This window comes from Xyrauchen texanus, chromosome 14 (assembly GCF_025860055.1).
Source record: "Xyrauchen texanus isolate HMW12.3.18 chromosome 14, RBS_HiC_50CHRs, whole genome shotgun sequence".
Lineage (NCBI taxonomy): Eukaryota > Metazoa > Chordata > Actinopteri > Cypriniformes > Catostomidae > Xyrauchen > Xyrauchen texanus.
Window position 1 is genome coordinate 2,575,595 of NC_068289.1, and position 18,579 is coordinate 2,594,173.

Here is an 18,579-nt window from a genome sequence, read left to right on the forward strand (position 1 = left end):
GTCAGGTACAAACCTATTAAATAACAGTGATCGCTGGGAAACAATTTTGAGAACCCTAAAAATATTGCAATATTAGTCACATGTCATTATTGTATACAAGGAAGAATACTACACATTTATTAAAAACCAGACGCTTTCTTTTCAAGGTGGTGTATATTTTTAACATGATTTGAGATAAAACCTTGTGTAAACATGTTTCCTTGTTGGGGTTTGGTTGAGAATCCTTTTACAGCTGACGGTAATAGGGGAGATTTTAAAAACTCTTTTATCTCTGCATCTGCCTTGTATGCAACAGATAGCGCTGCTGGCAGATCAGGAAGTGTTTCTCCTGAACGGAGGTGTTTTGATAGCGTGCGAAGGCAGCAGCACTTCTCCTGTCCTAGCATGCTGCTGAACCTGTTTACCTCTATTGCTGGAACTGGAAGGTTTTTTTTTATGTATGTTGAGCTGCCGTGCCATGTCTTTTAGTTAGCTCAGTAAGTAATGGGACCTCTTAATGGCATGTGTACATTGAAAATGTAGTAACAGGTTCACTTTTTTCCCAACTAAATTCCTTCTGGAATGTTATCCACTCCCTCTCATTTGTTCATTTGCACCTGTGTGTGCAATACAAACCTGTGTGCAATACAAACCTGTGTGCATATCTTGAGGATTATTTGTGTGCTGCTAAGCTTTGTTTATCTTTATTAAGCCAACTTGAGAGCTTAGCTTGGATGTGGGATGCCCGATTAAATAGTATCTCTTTGGAAAAGGCATTTTGTGCTGTCTAACCCAAACAAAATCCAAATTCATCTGTCATCTTTCTGAATAGGCATGTCTTATTTATCTCTTAAAGTGATCTTTGTTTTATTGCCAAAATTATTTTGATATAGAATAAAAGACTTTTGTTAATCGAGGGTGCTATTTGAAAATGAAAATGAATTTTATATAATTAATTTGAATTTTTCACCTAAATATTACCAACATTTTAATTCTATTAATATTAAAGACACATACAAATGAGGGTGCAACAAAACAATTTATATCAAACAGCACTGTGTGGGATTCTTTATTGCAAATGGTAAATTATATGCACTTATATAGTGCTTTTTTGTAACCTTAGAGGTTACCCAAGCGCTTTACACTGTGTCCCAATCACCCATTCACACACACACACTCATACACCAATGATGGCAGAGCTGCCATGTAAGGTGCTAGCCTGCCATTGGAAGCAACTTGGGGTTCAGTGTCTTGCCCAAGGACACTTCGGCATGTGGAGTCGTGTGGGCCGGGAATCGAACCGCCAACTCTGTGAATAGCAGCCAACCCGCTCTACCACCTGAGCCACAGCCGCAAAAGAGCATGGCAAATTAATACATCTAAACCCAGTGCTGCAATAGGGGCTGTTCAAACAGGACACTAGATTTTGAAATTGAACTTCGCTTATGTTATGAGATCCTGTTAAGCGAGCAACACTGCCCGAGCAGCGTACCCAAGCCTTAAAGGGATAGTTCACCCAAAAATGACAATTCTCTCATCATTTCCTAATGTCGAGAAATTGTTGGGTGAACTATCCCTTTAAGTCATTCTCAGTTAAAATGTAATGCACAGTTTTAGCATTCAAATATGCATTTTGATCAAACAGAAGTAGAGTGTTCATAGACCTAATGCCACGGTACATTTTAATCTTCTTACACTCTGTGTTGTCTATTTCCCCCAGAAAATATTGAGGTGAAAAATGTAACTCAAAATACAGACACTTGTCGTTAAATAGTACAGTATCGTGTGCAAAAATAATATTGCAATACATGAAATACCCCATATTTGCCAGTGACACATTGAAAATGCATTGTCCACTGGATTTTAATGTTTGGTGGCTGAACAATTGACGATTGTCTTTATGTCCCTCACAGTTTACTTTTCATTTGCATCAAATAAACCTAAACTATACTGAAGATAAAATAAAAAGAGGGAAGTTGGCTGGTCACTGACTTCTCTGTTTGTTTTTGGTTTTACAGTACGGAGTGCGTGGAGAAGAAGGAGGACCCTGATGTGTTTTTCTGCTGCTGTGAAGGCAACATGTGCAACGAGAAGTTCTTCTACAACCCGTACACACAGCTAGTTCAGAGTAAGGCTTTCTTCAGCGACACAAACAGCAAAGTCTTTAAGGGTACTGGAAGTTCTTCAGTTATACCCCTGTCTCATCACCCCTTTCTCTGATGTACTTGTGCTTGATGTTTGAGTCCGTCAGTGTGAACCCACCTTTCTGTCTTTGTGTCCCAACATAACCCTGAATTTTCAACCTCATAATCAAAATCTTCCGATTGCCTAAAAGCACCTCTCAGGCGTTTCTTCATGACTATGCTTGTTCAATGCCATATCAAGCTCAATACCTTTTCCTTTCCTCTTGCAAACCACTAGTGTTTTGTATCTCTTGATTTGTGTGTGTGTGTGTGTGTGTGTGTGTGTGTGTGTGTGTGTGTGTGTGTGTGTGTGTGTCAGTCAATATTGTAATGCCGCAGCATAATTCACAGTGTATTACTGTTTTGTTTAATGTTGAAGGAATGCTTTTTGTTAGTCCTATTTCTATGTGAAGCCTGATTAAGAATTTCAAATGTACATGAATGATCTGTGCTACATTTTGAGGAGTCATTTCTGATCATACATTTTTAACGAAAGGTTGAGACATGCACATTATGAATCCAGCTTTGTGAATAATATATAGGCATGCATGCACATTACCTATAAAGGTTATGATGTTCATATTAAGTCAAATGTTTTCCTTGCAAGAACTGTTTTAATTTGTGTGCTGAAATGGAAATTGGAGATGCGCTTAATGTGTTTAGTTCCGTAAAACTTCACTGGTGTGAATGCTAATTTTTCAGCTCCCAATTAGAAACTTGAGTAACTGATGTATTAATGAATAACTTGTTTCATTCCTGCTACAGACGGTGACATAAAAGATGAGCAGTTTATTTTTTTTATCCCCTTTTTCTCCCAATTTGGAATGCCCAATTCACACTTCTTAGTAGGTCCTCGTGGTGGTGCTGTTACTCACCTTAATCCGGGTGGTGGAGGACGAGTCTCAGATGCCTCCGCTTCTGAGACCGTCAATCAGCGCATATTATCACGTGACTCGCTTGTGCATGACACTGCGGAGACTCACAGCATGTGGAGGCTCATGCTACTCTCCATGATCCACACACAACTCACCACACGCCCCATTGAGAACGAGAACCAGTAATCACTACCACGAGGAGGTAACCCCATGTGACTCTACCCTCCCTAGCAACCGGGCCAATTTGGTTGCTTAGGAGACTTGGCTGGAGTCACTCAGCACACCCTGGATTCAAACTCGCGACTCCAGGGGTGATAGTTTGCGTCAATTACTGCTGAGCTTCCCAGGCCCGGATGTGCATTTTCTGAATTATTTGAGATGTTTGGATTTGATTGTTTTTCATGGATTTGTAAAGCGATTACATTGACCAACAGTTTGCATAGACATACAGTTAATGAATCTCTGACTCTTAGACTTCAGTATTTCCATTGCCTCTGGACATAGAATTGGTCATTTTGGTACAGATGGCTTTTGAAGTGTAGAGAAAGAAATGTTCCCCCCTCTTTGTCAAGGCAGTAAAAACACTTTACAATAGGTTTGTATTCATTAACATTAGTTGGCTATAGTTACATAAACTAACAATGAACAATACATTTCCAGCACTAACTATATGTGGTTAATGTGACATTACAACGTATACAGTAACATTAGTTTATGTATTATGAACTAACAAGGAATAATTTAATATTTATACATTTACATTAAACAGGATTAATAAATGTTGTAAAAAGATATTGTTTGTGATGCCTAATGCATTAACTAATGTTCATTTATAGAACCTTTTTATAGTGTTACCAATTTGTTTTTCGAAAAACAAATAAAAATAGAGTCACAGATGTGCTTGTAAGCTACAGAATTATGCCTTTTATAAGGTCAGTTATTAGGTACATCTTTGGTCCTTGCGTTTGTTTAGGATCTTTCAGCATTTTTAAGACATTATGTCAAAGTGAACTTTGAGGCGCATCTCAAGGCCCTTGAATTCTGTGCCATTTTGTTGCACTCCATCCAGCTATTTTTGAAAGCAAGGATGCGTCCTATGTGAACGGCCCCTTGCTCATTATGTACTCTCTGTATGTGAGTGTGTTGTTTGATGAGGTACATTGCCTAGTACTCTTAGGAGTAACTATTGTCATGCATGTTGTGTTACAGTTACACTGTAGTTCAGTTAATGCAAGAGTAGCTAAACCAACATGCTGTAGAAACACAGATACATGCAGAAATTGGTGGAGTGCATCATATAGAAGGCATTAACAGTGGCCAGAGCTTTCCTAGCACCAGTTTGGTTTCCTGTCAGTGGGCTTTTAACAGCATAACGTGCTCTCACAGCCACTTTTAGCTGATCTGGTCGCTTGATCTCCTTTAACATTGACATCAACATCCTCTTAACTAAATGAGTGATTGAGGCCTGTGAGTATATACAGACCTTGTTGGTATTGGTGGTTTTAATTTTGAGGCCCACTGCTCTCAGCTCCCTGCAGGGTCATTTGTACATTTCAGCAATCGTGAGTTATCTGCTAGGGTTGTCACAATACCAATATTTCAGTAGTCAACACCAAAACCAGTGAAATTTCACAATGTCCCATACTGTAAATATTAACAAATACAATTAAAAGAAAAACAAGTATTCAAAAAATAAATTCAGAATTAGCAGTAGCACCAAATTAGATTATTAGCAGGAATGAAAATGAGGCTGTGAGGGATAGACTTAGGGGGCTTTCACACTAGCACTTTTGGTGCGCACCCCGGTTCGAATGACGTCAGAGTTCGGTTCGTTTGGATGATGTGAACGCTGTCTTCCGAACTCGGGCGCGCACCCGCGAACCATACTCGGGTCCGCTTAAAAAGGTGGTCTGGGGTACGGTTCATGTGAACTCCAGTACGGTTCGCTGCTGATATGAACGCAATCGAACCAAACCGCGGAAGTGAACCGCTATCGATGACGTATAATGCGGTCGTCAGTCTCACACGCGTCACTTTCAAAATGAGCGGAAAGGGTTTACTTTCGTGCGTGTGTGTGTGTGTGTGTGTGTATACACTTACCTTGACGAAAAGCAGGATTGACGCACACGCACTGCAAGCAGAGAGATGATTTCTGCTTGCCTTCGCAAAAATTGTCTTCGGCGGACAGCCCGCTGTCTTTTGAACGATTTCAGTATTTTTGCGGCAGACAGACGCAAGTGTGTTTCTGTATCTTGATGTTGAAAACAAAACCAAAGGTTAAAAAAAAGAAGAACAAATGTGAACCGAGCAAGTCTAATCATTGAATTTTGACGCCTTTTCATTTCATGGTTATCAAGCAACACGATTACGCACCAGCTGCAGCTTGATGACGCAAGCGTACTGCGGTTCGGATACAAATATATAATGTGAACACAGTCCATCGGGGCAGGGGGGAGGGGGGAGCAATCGAACTCGGGTTCGGAACAGGCAATCGAACCAAGTGTGAAAGCCCCCTTACAGTCTCTTTAATGGCAAGCTTTTTAAAGGTCATGTATAAAGGTATACATTTTCCCCGACTCTCCGTCATCGACATCACTTAACAAAGTGATACAATCCCATTAATTTCCAATGAGAGTAGAGCAACTTCCGGTGGCATGAGTATCAGTGACCATTGGCGACAGAGGTCGCCGTGTCGAGCGACAAGACAAAGTTGAGAATTTTAACTTTATGCAAATGACGAGCAACATTTGGGAGTGACATTGAGAGTCTCGTGTTCTCACTCGTGTTTATGCAATAGATCTATTTCCAGCAGTGATTCACTCTATATGGGATGATCTTGATATTATATGTAAAAGCCCACAGGGACACCGAGAACTACACAAAGCGTACCAGAGCTTCTCAGAACTCCCTCTCTGTGAGTGTGTTTAATGACCTTGTGACCAGGGTACTTTCATGCCCCGCGGCTGTGTGTGACAATCCTGCCCTACTAAGTGGGGGAAGGGTGGAATAGGGACGGTTGAGGGTGGGTTTGTAGGAGGTAGATGTGTATTTCTGCACACATGGACTAATCCAGAGTCCTTAACCCACTTCCAGCTTAAGTCCAGATCTGGCATGAGAGCAGAGAGAAAGTAACCACAGCTAATACAGGTTTAGCCAAGGTTCAACTGGGTTGCACTTGTGGCCTGGCCTTGTACACATGGTCAGCCCAGGCAAACGGAAAATGCTCTGCTATAGCATGAGTGTGAGTGATTGCTGCATCTCTGACTAACAGACACAGCCCAAATCAATCTCTGGCACAAGACAAAGTGAAACCGAGAGCCAGAGTGTGCACTGACCAAGCATGCACACGATTCAATTGAACCTCTCTTAACAGGAATTTACATTTTCATAGGAGCATGTACATTGAAAGAAAATGGGGATGTGGTCTAGTCATCCAGTTGATTAGCCTATCTCGATTTTTCTTATTCTACATTTTATTATTGTATTCTTAAATGCTTAGATGATGAAAAATAACTCTAATATCCAATGTAAACTTTTAGAAATAAGTTTGCATCTGAATATAGGTCGCACCGGGTCAAAATTGCATTGTTGAGAAAGAAAAAAACAGATATGTAACGTCTGTGTGTAAGTTGCACTTAGCATTGATTTGGCAGGCTTTAGGACCTGGGAAATGTCAAACTGAATGGGATCATTGCTTTACAAACAAATTGCATGAAATCAACCCTGTTGTGGGCAAAAGACACATCTTTAATTTCAGTAATCGCTGGGATCAGATCATTTACTCGCATTCCGAATAGGACATTCCAGACTCACACATGTTTTTAATATCAGTCGAAGATCCACCATTATGCACCACATGCAAGAATCCACCATCATTAAAACAGATCTTATTGGATTGTGCTGATTTGATCTCTTTTAGGAAATTATTTTACTCCGTAAACACTTTTGAAGAGATTTTTAACAAAGTCAGTCCTGAATTAGTTTGAGTTCTTATCGAAAATAAATGTTTAAAACCATATAAGATGGGGCAGTGGTGGCTCAGCGGTTGGGGCTCTGGGTTACTAACCAGAAGGTTGGGGGTTCAAGCCCCAGCACCACCAAGATGCCACTGTTGGGCCGTTGAGCAAGGCCCTTGACCCTATCTATCTTGACCCTGCACTCTGACCCCATATGTGACCTGATATGTGATATATGTGACTGTATAGATGCAAAAATGTATGTATAATGTGTGACCAAAATTAAGGCTTGTATTATATAGGTTTTTTTTAAATCACTCTACCTTTTAAAATATTTTAACTTGTTTTTCGCCATGAAAATAGCCTTCGAAGCTAGCATGGCGTAAAATCATTAGGTTAAGAATGACTTAATTGGAATTATGTAATAAACCAACTTCACACATGTGGTTGACCATGTATGTCAGCTACAACCAAAGACCATTTTTGGTCCAGGAAAAACTCAGCAGTAGTTCTTTGATTCGCCTCTTGTGCGTTAGCTTGTTGCCCAATAAGTTTGCATGGTAAAACCTCTTGGTGAAGTTGTATCTTTAAATTCATCTTCTGTAGAGCACCGCGACTACAGCCAAATGCATTCAGACAACAATTTATTTGCTATTCTTGCTGTTTTTGAGTGTCCCATTACAAGCATGGCGTTTTTGTTTTGTTTTTTAGATGGTGTGTGAAGTTTAAAATATTCCAGTTATTAAAAAGTGTTGCAACATTGTTCCTTTTCATTGTGCGCCATCTAGTAGCATCTAGCACTGACTTACCATATATGTGCTGATACTTTGTTTGGTGCAGAACGATCTGGAATAACATGAAACAATGCAACGGTCCCCTCTATGCAGCCTGAACTTGCTCAGAACGTTGAATCTTTGTGACACCTGCACTAAAAAAAAATCTAGATGCAGTGCAAAGAATGAAACAGTTCCTTTGCAAAATGCACAAATGTATTATATGTAAACAGCCCCCTAGAAATGCGTCCAATTGCTGTTGGGTTAAACCCACAACCAGATTAAATGTATAGGGCTTCCTTAAGATTGATTAGATGACAAGTCAACTCACCACCTTGTGGATTTTGAAAATATGTAATTTTGCACGTCCCTTGAATAAAATTCTTCTCGAGGCAGAAAGTATCAGCAGCCATCAGGGATTGCATCAACCTTTTATAAGGCCACAGTGTAAAACTTGTAATTAGTGAGTTCTGATGGTGCGGATAGGAAAAAGTATGCTGCGAGACATCCTTAATGTACTTTGTATTTTGTATTTTGAATGTAATGCATAGCAGGTGTATAATAGACTTCATGAGGTTCTGCTGAGCAATGCTAATGTATTCTGAAGTCATTATGTGAAATGCTGATGACATCATCCTTTTCACATTCAAATGGCTTATTATAGAAGCAATCATAATAGTGCTCTGCAGCACTCGGTCGACAAACGTTTTCAGCAATTATGGGAATAAAATTGAACTAAGTTGAAACAATAGACAAACACCGTCTGCTTAAATAGCACACAAATAGTGATAGGTTTACATGTGGTTATTTTTTTCATATTTTTTCTTATATATTGTGTAAAATATTCACAGTTAAGGCTGGGAAAAGTATGTGAATCCCCAGGCTAATGACTTGTCCAAATGCTAATTGGAGTAAGGGGTCAGTAAACCTGGAATCCAATCGGTGCAACAAGATCGGAGATGTTGGTCAGAGCCGCCCTACCATAGTTCTCCAATTTTGAGTATACTACTAACAAGAACCATTTACTGATGCCTAAGATGACTTGCATAAAGCCGGAAAGGGTTACAACGTATCTATACAATTCCTGATCAGTCCATGTTTGGAAATATTGTCTTTAAAGGAAGAAAGTTCAGCACTGTTGCTTCTCTACCTTGAAATGAGAAATACAAACCATCCAAGGGGGTTCACATTCTTTTACCTGCAATTTCCAAAGAGCAAGCTTGAGTGTATAAAAAGCTTGTGTTGATTGGTATTGATCTTTCTCATTCTTGCTTTTTCTCCAGCGACGTCTAACCCTATTACCCAGAATCCACCTCTGTTCAGCACTCTCCTTTACTCGATCGTGCCCATCATGGGCATTGCTGCCATTGTCCTTCTCTCCTTCTGGATGTATCGCCATCACAAGCTTGCATATCCTGCTGTTCTGGTTCCCACACAGGTAACTTGATATCTTTAATATAATGCATGTGTTTTTCTACAAAAGCCTGCACTTATGAGGACATTCAAATATTATCATAACATATTTTTTATTTGATTTGATTGAAGTTAAACTCAGATGAATCACTTGCACAACAGAATGTTTTTAAATGCATCTGCTCTGTTCGGTGTAGGCCATGTTTTCTACAGGGCACTCTCATTGAAAACCTGTAAATAATTTATGATTAGTGAATGATTAGCGAATCAGTCTGAATTCAAATTATTCGTAAAAATAATTTTCCTGTAATTAAACGACTGGAAAAGCCAAGGACTTATGCAAATTAATTGGTCAAAAAGTGTGGGAATCCTGTTTTTGTGTATCAGAGCACCTTCATGTCACAAGTTGCAGAGAAACAGTGTTATTAGGAGTTGTTATTTTCCCCTAGGCAGCGGCATTTTTGTTGTGTGTGATTTCAGCTATCTAATGTGCCCAATGTCTCACTCATTCACGCTCAAATGCTCTGTCAGGTGGAATCAGACATGAGAAGTCAGGACAATGTTGTGTTTCGATGCCCTGCTCTCCCACTATAAACATAAGATAACAGAGCTGACATAACACAAGACACGAGCAATCGGGTGATCTTTACCCCTGGTTTGTGACTGGTGTCTACAAGATACAGATCTTTATTGATTTATTTTCAGAAAGGTGGTTTCAGGAAATATTTGGCAGCTCAGAATAAAGCAATAAGCCACGAGAGGCCATGCGTTAATTTTACAACGAGTAAGGGGTGCTGTTGGGCACGATGCAAAGCGGAGTCATTTTAATAACAGCTTTGAACACGTCCAATCAAAGTGTAGAGTCTGAACTGTCGGTTTGGAAATAGATTCATTTACACGTGATGCACTTGTATGCTGACTGTGATGTATGGGGGACTAAAAGATAGCACAAAGGGTTACCCATGTGTCAGGTAAGCTTTTGGATTTCCCCGATTGAGTTTCAGCGTTATGTAGGCCAGATCTAACAGATGAACTGTCTTCACATAGCTGCAGATATCAGATATCATGATAAGCCCAAACTTGTTCTTGATATGCAGGAAACTTTATTAGCTCTTAATGCAGCAGTCTAAAATCTTTAGGGACTTTTCAAACACTTTAAAGTCAACATGGAACAGTGTTCACTAACGTTTGCAACCACGAAACCACAGTGTGTTTCTGAGTGAAACGGTATATTTGATAAGAAAATATTTTTATTTTATCCATGAGGATTTGTTTGGATTGTGAAAAGTGGATCCTATGACCGGTAGTTGTTGGGGGGGGGGGTTGAAATATTCAAGGGCTTGGTGTAGCGGTAGACCAATACGGTGTTTCCCCTTGGAATTCTTTTTCAGCAACTGTGCTGTTGTGCACGTGTCCACAGACCCGTATTAACACGTATTGGTTGAGGAAAAGCTTAAAACAGGGGTGTCAAACTCCATTTCAGCCTGGGCCACATCACTGTTTAAAGGGCCCATTGAAAATGTGGCACCAGCACCTGCTTTGGTAGCACTAGGGCTGCACAATTAATCGCAAAACTAATCGTGATTACGATTACAGCATTCAATTTAGGTCTGCTCCTGTTGCGTCAATGGTTTCTATTTACAACGTGTTTTTGCAGCGGTTGAGTATTCTAACCAATCACAGACACGTCTGTTGAGCAATGAAACGGCAATGGCCAATCAGAGCCGCTTAGATTAGTCCTCCGTCCTATCATTAATGATGACTGATCCTAATGCGCAAGTTTTAACCTGTCTTAATGCCCTAGTTAGAGGTTTGTGTTTCTTTATACATTAAAGAGCACACCCAATTAGTTCCACACAATAATGTAAAGATATTCTAAACTGATTACGCAAAAAAAAACAACACTGGGATCGGGATCGGCCGATACTGAGATTTACGAAATCAGAATCGGATCGGAAGAGAGAAAGTGGTATCGGTGCATCCCTAATGGTAACCATAGGTAAAACCATGCATGGCTCCTCACTACCATAATTAGTAAATATGGTTTCTATATAAAGAATATTAAATATGGCATTTTTGTAATGGAAAAAACAGCAGTCTTAATACATTTAGAAGCATTTCCTGCTACATCTACCATAGTTAATACAGTACAGTTAGTGTTACTACAGTAAATCCATGGTACATTTTTGTACGTGTTGTTATTTGAGAATGGGAAAGCCTTCTAATTTATATTTTATTCTTCTGTTTTCTTTGTTAGCACTGCTGTGAAATGCATATAGGGTTTTTAATGGCTAATAATTTGATAATAATAAATAATGGCTGAGAATGGGGTTGTATAAAGCTTGTATATAGCTGTGTGTGTGTGTGTGTGTGTGTGTGTGTGTGTGTGTGTGTGTGTGTGTGTGTGTGTGTGTATATATATACAGGTCCTTCTCAAAAAATTAGCATATTGTGATAAAGGTCATTATTTTCCATAATGTAATGATAAAAATTAAACTTTCATATATTTTAGATTCATTGCACACCAACTGAAATATTTCAGGTCTTTTATTGTTTTAATACTGATGATTTTGGCATACAGCTCATGAAAACCCAAAATTCCTATCTCAAAAAATTAGCATATTTCATCCGACCAATAAAAGAAGTGTTTTTAATACCAAAAAAAGTCAACCTTCAAATAATTATGTTCAGTTATGCACTCAATACTTGGTCAGGAATCCTTTTGCAGAAATGACTGCTTCAATGCGGCGTGGCATGGAGGCAATCAGCCTGTGGCACTGCTGAGGTGTTATGGAGGCCCAGGATGCTTCGATAGCGGCCTTAAGCTCATCCAGAGTGTTGGGTCTTGCGTCTCTCAACTTTCTCTTCACAATATCCCACAGATTCTCTATGGGGTTCAGGTCAGGAGAGTTGGCAGGCCAATTGAGCACAGTAATACCATGGTCAGTAAACCATTTACCAGTGGTTTTGGCACTGTGAGCAGGTGCCAGGTCGTGCTGAAAAATGAAATCTTCATCTCCATAAAGCTTTTCAGCAGATGGAAGCATGAAGTGCTCCAAAATCTCCTGATAGCTAGCTGCATTGACCCTGCCCTTGATAAAACACAGTGGACCAACACCAGCAGCTGACATGGCACCCCAGACCATCACTGACTGTGGGTACTTGACACTGGACTTCAGGCATTTTGGCATTTCCTTCTCCCCAGTCTTCCTCCAGACTCTGGCACCTTGATTTCGAATGACATGCAAAATTTGCTTTCATCCGAAAAAAGTACTTTGGACCACTGAGCAACAGTCCAGTGCTGCTTCTCTGTAGCCCAGGTCAGGCGCTTCTGCTGCTGTTTCTGGTTCAAAAGTGGCTTGACCTGGGGAATGCGGGGATGTTTCTACTCCAGACTCAGTCCACTGCTTCCGCAGGTCCCCCAAGGTCTGGAATCGGTCCTTCTCCACAATCTTCCTCAGGGTCCGGTCACCTCTTCTCGTTGTGCAGCGTTTTTTGCCACACTTTTTCCTTCCCACAGACTTCCCACTGAGGTGCCTTGATACAGCACTCTGGGAACAGCGGTTATCCCACTCCAGGCGGTCAGAAGCGAGCCCCTCCCCGCTCGCGGTCGGCGGTCTCCGACCCCGCCGCATTTCAGCAGCGGGAAGGGGACTCCTTCGCCCCTGACAGCGGCCCTGACCGCTCCAGGCGGTCAGTTAGGAGCCCCTTCTCCCCTCGCGGTCAGCGGTTGCTCCACTGGAGTGGATGGTAGTGGCGAGAACTCTACTACAGCGTATCCCTCCTCCTTCCCAGGTCTTAGGCACCAGTGTAAAGGGATATAAGGGAAATGAGGAGGCGAGAACCAGCTTGACAATATAAATAATAGTTTAATGAAAAACTTAAACAAAAGACAAACACACACGTGACGGTCAGCTGCCCGTAAACAATCTCTCTCTCTCTCTATAAAGTCGGCCTTTATCCCTCTCGGAGGCTTAATTAGACTGTGTATAATCACGACTCGGCCCGCCCTCCGCCCTGTCACAAGGTGTTCCTAAAAAAAGTGCTCTGTGAGTGTATTATGAAGCAGATATCTTTTAATGCCCTCAGCAGGGACTTTGTTCAGAATATCCCTAATTAAAATCGTCCATCATCATTTCTCGTGCTGTTTTAATTCAAGTGTTTAAAAATATTTTTTTGCATCCTCTTTCATAAGATTGGGCCCCAAGCCTCAACTTTAGTCTTGTGTTGTTTAGAAGGCAAAGAAGAGCTTCTTCATTATTGAACAGTTTTCTTACGAGGGCCCAAGCCCTAACATGCCCATGAGGAGAGCGAGAGAGAGGGTAGTGTGCATTGTGCCGTATTAAGTGCTTGACTTCACAGTGAGGAAGGTGAGTTATTATGTTTGAAGTACACGGGAAGGGACGGCAACTTGGTCAGCTGTGCGTTTTGCAGCGTTTAAGGACAAGGGGTCAACTCCTGCTTTATATGCAGCCTTAGTTCCATAGTAGATGCTTTTACTACCTTCTTTAGCTTTGTGCAATCAGGTATATCAGGCTCTTCGGGATTTACCACATTTGACACACAGTGGAATTCAACAGTCTAATCTTTAAAATGTCCACTTGTGAAAATGCTTTTTATTTTGTGTTTTTGTCATTTATAGGAGTTCTCGTTTTATTTAGGCTACACATTTGTATTTTATATTTTATTTAGTTTATTTCATTTCAAATGATATGATGAACATATCAATTTAAAGTGAAAAGTTGGATTAAAAAGTAACATAATTTTGCTTTAATGGTGGCAGGTTTACATTTATTCATTTAGCAGATGCTTTTATCCAAAGCGACTTACAAAATGAGGAAGGATTCAGCATAAGTTGATACAATATGTTTATTTCCAGATTTAAATTAGTTTTGAATCCCAGATTTTCTTTATGCGCTCAGACCTTTGAAACCTGAAGAGGTGTCCGGTGACGCTCAGCCACGATGCACGTGTAGTTTTAAGTCTTAATATAGTAACCTGTATTCCCCAGACAACCCATTGACATACAGAAGTGTACTTAAACCTAAGTTTGCAGGGCTCCAGCCTGCGACTAAAATGGTCGCAAATGCGACCACAGATAATTGATTGCGACAATCATTTAAAATCTAGTCTCCATTGGCGACAGTCGGGTTGTGTGTGTTCATATATTGTGACGTCACAGGATCCTGTCTGTCATTTGCCTTCCAGCTACAGAGAGGAACAAGGCAAGGTTGTCCTTGCCCGCCTGTCCTCTTTGCCCTATCTTTAGAGCCATTGGCACAGGCTATTAGATAAAACGATAAGATTTTCCCTATTTTAATTTTTCATTATATGCCTCCTTTTTCTGTCTAATATACATACGTCCTTACCTCTTGTCTTAACTCTTTGAGTTATTTAAAGAGATATCGGGCCATAAAATTCATTAGACCAAATCTGCTCTCTTGCCACTAAATACTGCTGCAAGAAATGCTTCAATTTCAATCGAAAATTCCTACTTGCATATCTTTTACTTCTTTAGATCCACTCTAATCTCAATATGATAATTCAGAGATCTGCGATGAAGGCATATGAGGTGATATGGGGTGCCATGTTTTCTATTATTACAATAATACAAAAACAATTATTATTAGGAATTTCTGGACCCATGTTATGGCTGTCATTTCTAAACTTCTGGGAATTAATATAAAGCCTACTCCTGGCATTTGTCTCCTCAGTGATGATTCGTCTCTCTCTCTGAATTTAAATCAACGGAGACTTATGTTAGCAGGCCTCACTGCTGCAAAAAGACCATTCTGAAGTGTTGGCTTCATCCCTATGCATCCCTAATTCAGTACTGGTTGACGCGTTACCAATACATTGTCTCTAATAGTGTTGTCAAAAATACCGGTACCAAGTCGGTACTGGTACCGGAGTATCGGGTCTACCCGGGACCCACGCAGAGGCGGGAACTTTCGAACGCTTTCAACAAGCAAAAGATTGTGGCAAGCAAAGCTGCTGCGGAGCCTCAACTGAATCATGTCGAAATGAAAAGTGGAAAAAACAGGTAATTTGAGGCTGATGAAAAGGGAAACATCATAGATCAGCAAAAACCTGTTTGTAAACGCTGCTTTCACCATTTTCTGACGAAAGGAGGAAACACATCAAACTTAACTAAGACAGACACCCGGATTTATTCAAGCAATTAAAGCAGGTGAGTTTAAACTTTCACAGTTTATATTATGTATTTCCCAAAGTATTAGGAAATCATTAAAAAAAAAAGTGCATTCAGAAGCATGTACCGTTGTGGAATAAGCGGAGGCGGAGCTCTTTAAAGGAAACATCCCGGCGTTTCATCTTAAATGCAGTTATATTTAATGCGTTATAGCTTTATTAAAGTTCAAATAATACAGAAGCAGATCATGTTAATAACTATAAACTCAGAAACGGGCATTTCTCTGTGTGGTCGGTGCTTCTCTATGAGTCGTGTGAATGTCCCGATCTCAGGGGGGAGATTGAAACTGCACCCGACTGAGAGAGACTCTGCCTTGGGGAACTCATCCAACGCGCACGCACGCTTAATGCAGCTCGATTAGAACTTATTTAATCATAATATCTATATATATGTCACTGCATTTCTTATCATGAAGAAAAATGGCAAAATGCAGCTTTATTAATAAGAGAGCACTTTGCACATTAGTTTGGAAATTGTTTTTTATTAATTCTATTGTATGTTTGTTTATTTAGGTTTTCTTTTTTAGTACTTGGTAAAAACTTGCATTTAAAAGTTGCAAAAGTTGTAGCAAATCTTATATAAGTGTTCAAAAATACTTTAAGCATACATTGTTCAGTTTTGTTATAATCTAAAAATAATATATTTAAATTAAAGTGTTACTCAATGGCATATTTCTGTTCTTAGTTCTGCTGCTGATGTTTTGTAGACTTTGTTATTAAAAGAGAGTTGTTCAGAAACCTGTTTTTGTGTTTTGCTTTGGTATCGAGTACCGTGAAATTTCACTGGTATTGGTACCGACTACTGAAATTTTGGTACCAATACGATCAATACGGCTAGACCAAATACTGTACAATCATAGGCGGGGATTGTTTTGCTTATACGGGACTATCTTATGAATTAGATGTACCTTAATGAACCAAAGAGAGCACATATTACACCACTCTTTGTCTCTCTCCACTGGCTGCCGGTTGATGCACGTATTAAATTCAAGACTCTGATGATGCATACAAAACAGTCACTGTGTCTGCTCCAGCATACCTAAAAACATTTATGCAGAGCTACGTTCCCACCAGAAGCCTGCGGTCGGCCTTGTTGTACCAAAACAAAGAGGCACCAAAACACTTTCCCAGACTTTCAGTTTCATCATACCACGGTGGTGGAATGACCTTCCCAACTCCATCCGTGAAGCTGACTCACTCTCTATCTTCAAAAAACGGCTAAAAACACATATTTTCCAAGAGCACTTAAAAGCACAAAAAAATTATAATTCTTGTTTTACTTAAAATCTGTTTTGAATACTATTCTGATGCTAATAAAACTTTGTAGTATGGCACTTTGAATAAATAAGTCAATTCATGTGGGTAAAATCTTATGGTTGTATTTATTCTTGGTGCATGTTATTCACATTGCGCGCGCGCACACAGACGCAACACACACTACTGGTGTTCGATTTTCATGCATCCTTCTCCGGTGCAGCTCGGAGATTTTAGCTTGTGAGTCATGACGGGAGTATTGAATCCAGCATTAATGGGAAGCTTGATATAACTTGAACTCAAAGGCCTGTCAAAATAAAAGTCTGTCAAACAAAATGTAATAATGAAGACAGAAAAATATAACTACTTTATAAAAATTTAATATTCAAAAAGTAGCAATGATACTCATAATAACAAGAGTATATTACATGTTGTTATTATTATTATAATATTAGTATTATTATAAATTTTACAAAAGCAGTGTGCTGAATATCAGCATGTCATCAAGCCTTTGCAGCCTTAGGTAATAAAATAACAAAAATAAAATAGCAATCTTTGGTTAAAAATGTATTATATTTTCATTTGATTAAAGCTGTATGTTTTAATTTGATGAAACACCATTTGATCATAAAATGTAATTAAAACATTAAACATGTAATCCAGACAAATTAAAAAGAAAATTGCTGAAGTTTTTTCTGTTTGACTTGCAGTTCTTTTAATCTAGTCATTTTCTGTGTAATTATCAAAAATCTGCGGCTTTTTATTTGTTACCCAAGTATCAATTTAGTGTCAATACCGAGGTACCAGGGCTGGTGTTGTAACAAAGCCAAAATGTTTGGATCGGGCAACCCTAATATGGAGTCACAACCCTCCCATGAGCACCACAGCTCAACATGTCTGTTAGCATGTGTGCTAACTGCTGCACCACAGCTCAGATAACACATTGCTGTTGTTTTTTGTGTAAAAGTCATGGTTAAGGGGATCACTGCACATACATTGGAACAAAGCATTTTGTTTTAAGGAGGGAGCAGTATTATAGTGAATGTTAATTGAGAACAGATAGTTCCGGTCCTGGATGCTGATTAATCAATAGTCAAGATTTGTTCACTTCTATCCTTTTTTTTCCCCCTGAATTCCACAATCCACAACAAATGTTTTCAATTTCTGGTCTCCAGTGTTTTCAATCACATCGGCGGTTGTTCTTAGCAGATAATGTGACCTTTAGAGAAATACATTTACATTTACATTTACATTTATGCATTTGGCAGACGCTTTTATCCAAAGTGACTTACAGTGCACTTATTACAGGGACAATCCCCCCGGAGCAACCTGGAGTTAAGTGCCTTACTCAAGGACACAATGGTGGTGACTGTGGGGATCGAACCAGCAACCTTCTGATTAATCATCATAAACTACTTTATGACAGCCAACAACTGCACAAGTTGAGCCTTTTAGGCTAAAATGGTTGTTGTTCAACGCTCGTTTTTGCCTCGTTTCTTATGGAGACAGAAACCAATAAACAGTCCAGCTGATAATCATCATGGCCGCCCAGTGGGAAGCATTCACTATTTTCCAGCTGATGGAAGCTACCTTTCAAACGCACGCGATGTGTTGCCTTTACTTTTAGTGCATTAGGCAAACTCAGCTCAACACTTCAAAGTGTGGGGTGATGGTAAAGCCAAGGTGCTGTCTTCACTGAAGTTTCGCTAGTTGCCACATTCTCCATTATTTAAAGTTGTTTTGTCAGACCATCATCACAACCAGGTAACTCCACCCATTTCGCTATGTACGGCAAGCCGCGAGTGTTGAGTGCACAAAGTGTACAACATTCCACCCTCCATTTTGATGGTTGAAGAACTACATCATCCGGGTACTCGAAGTACACTTCTTTTTGTTTTTGAACCTCCCTGCTCTTCAAACGGTTTGGGATGCACCT

At 39.8% G+C, this 18,579-nt stretch overlaps 1 protein-coding gene across 2 annotated transcripts in view; it reads left to right on the plus strand.

Annotated features, from left to right (window-relative positions):
* Window positions 1–18,579, plus strand: part of acvr2aa (activin A receptor type 2Aa) — a 70,686-nt gene that overhangs the window by 25,901 nt on the left and 26,206 nt on the right. Inside the window, exons 3-4 of one of the 2 annotated variants that reach the window (XM_052141926.1) lie at window positions 1,998–2,149; window positions 9,050–9,204. In XM_052141926.1, the coding sequence (XP_051997886.1) occupies window positions 1,998–2,149; window positions 9,050–9,204 (307 nt within the window). The remainder of the gene's footprint in view (window positions 1–1,997; window positions 2,150–9,049; window positions 9,205–18,579) is intronic. The other variant, XM_052141927.1, reaches the window with a different exon arrangement.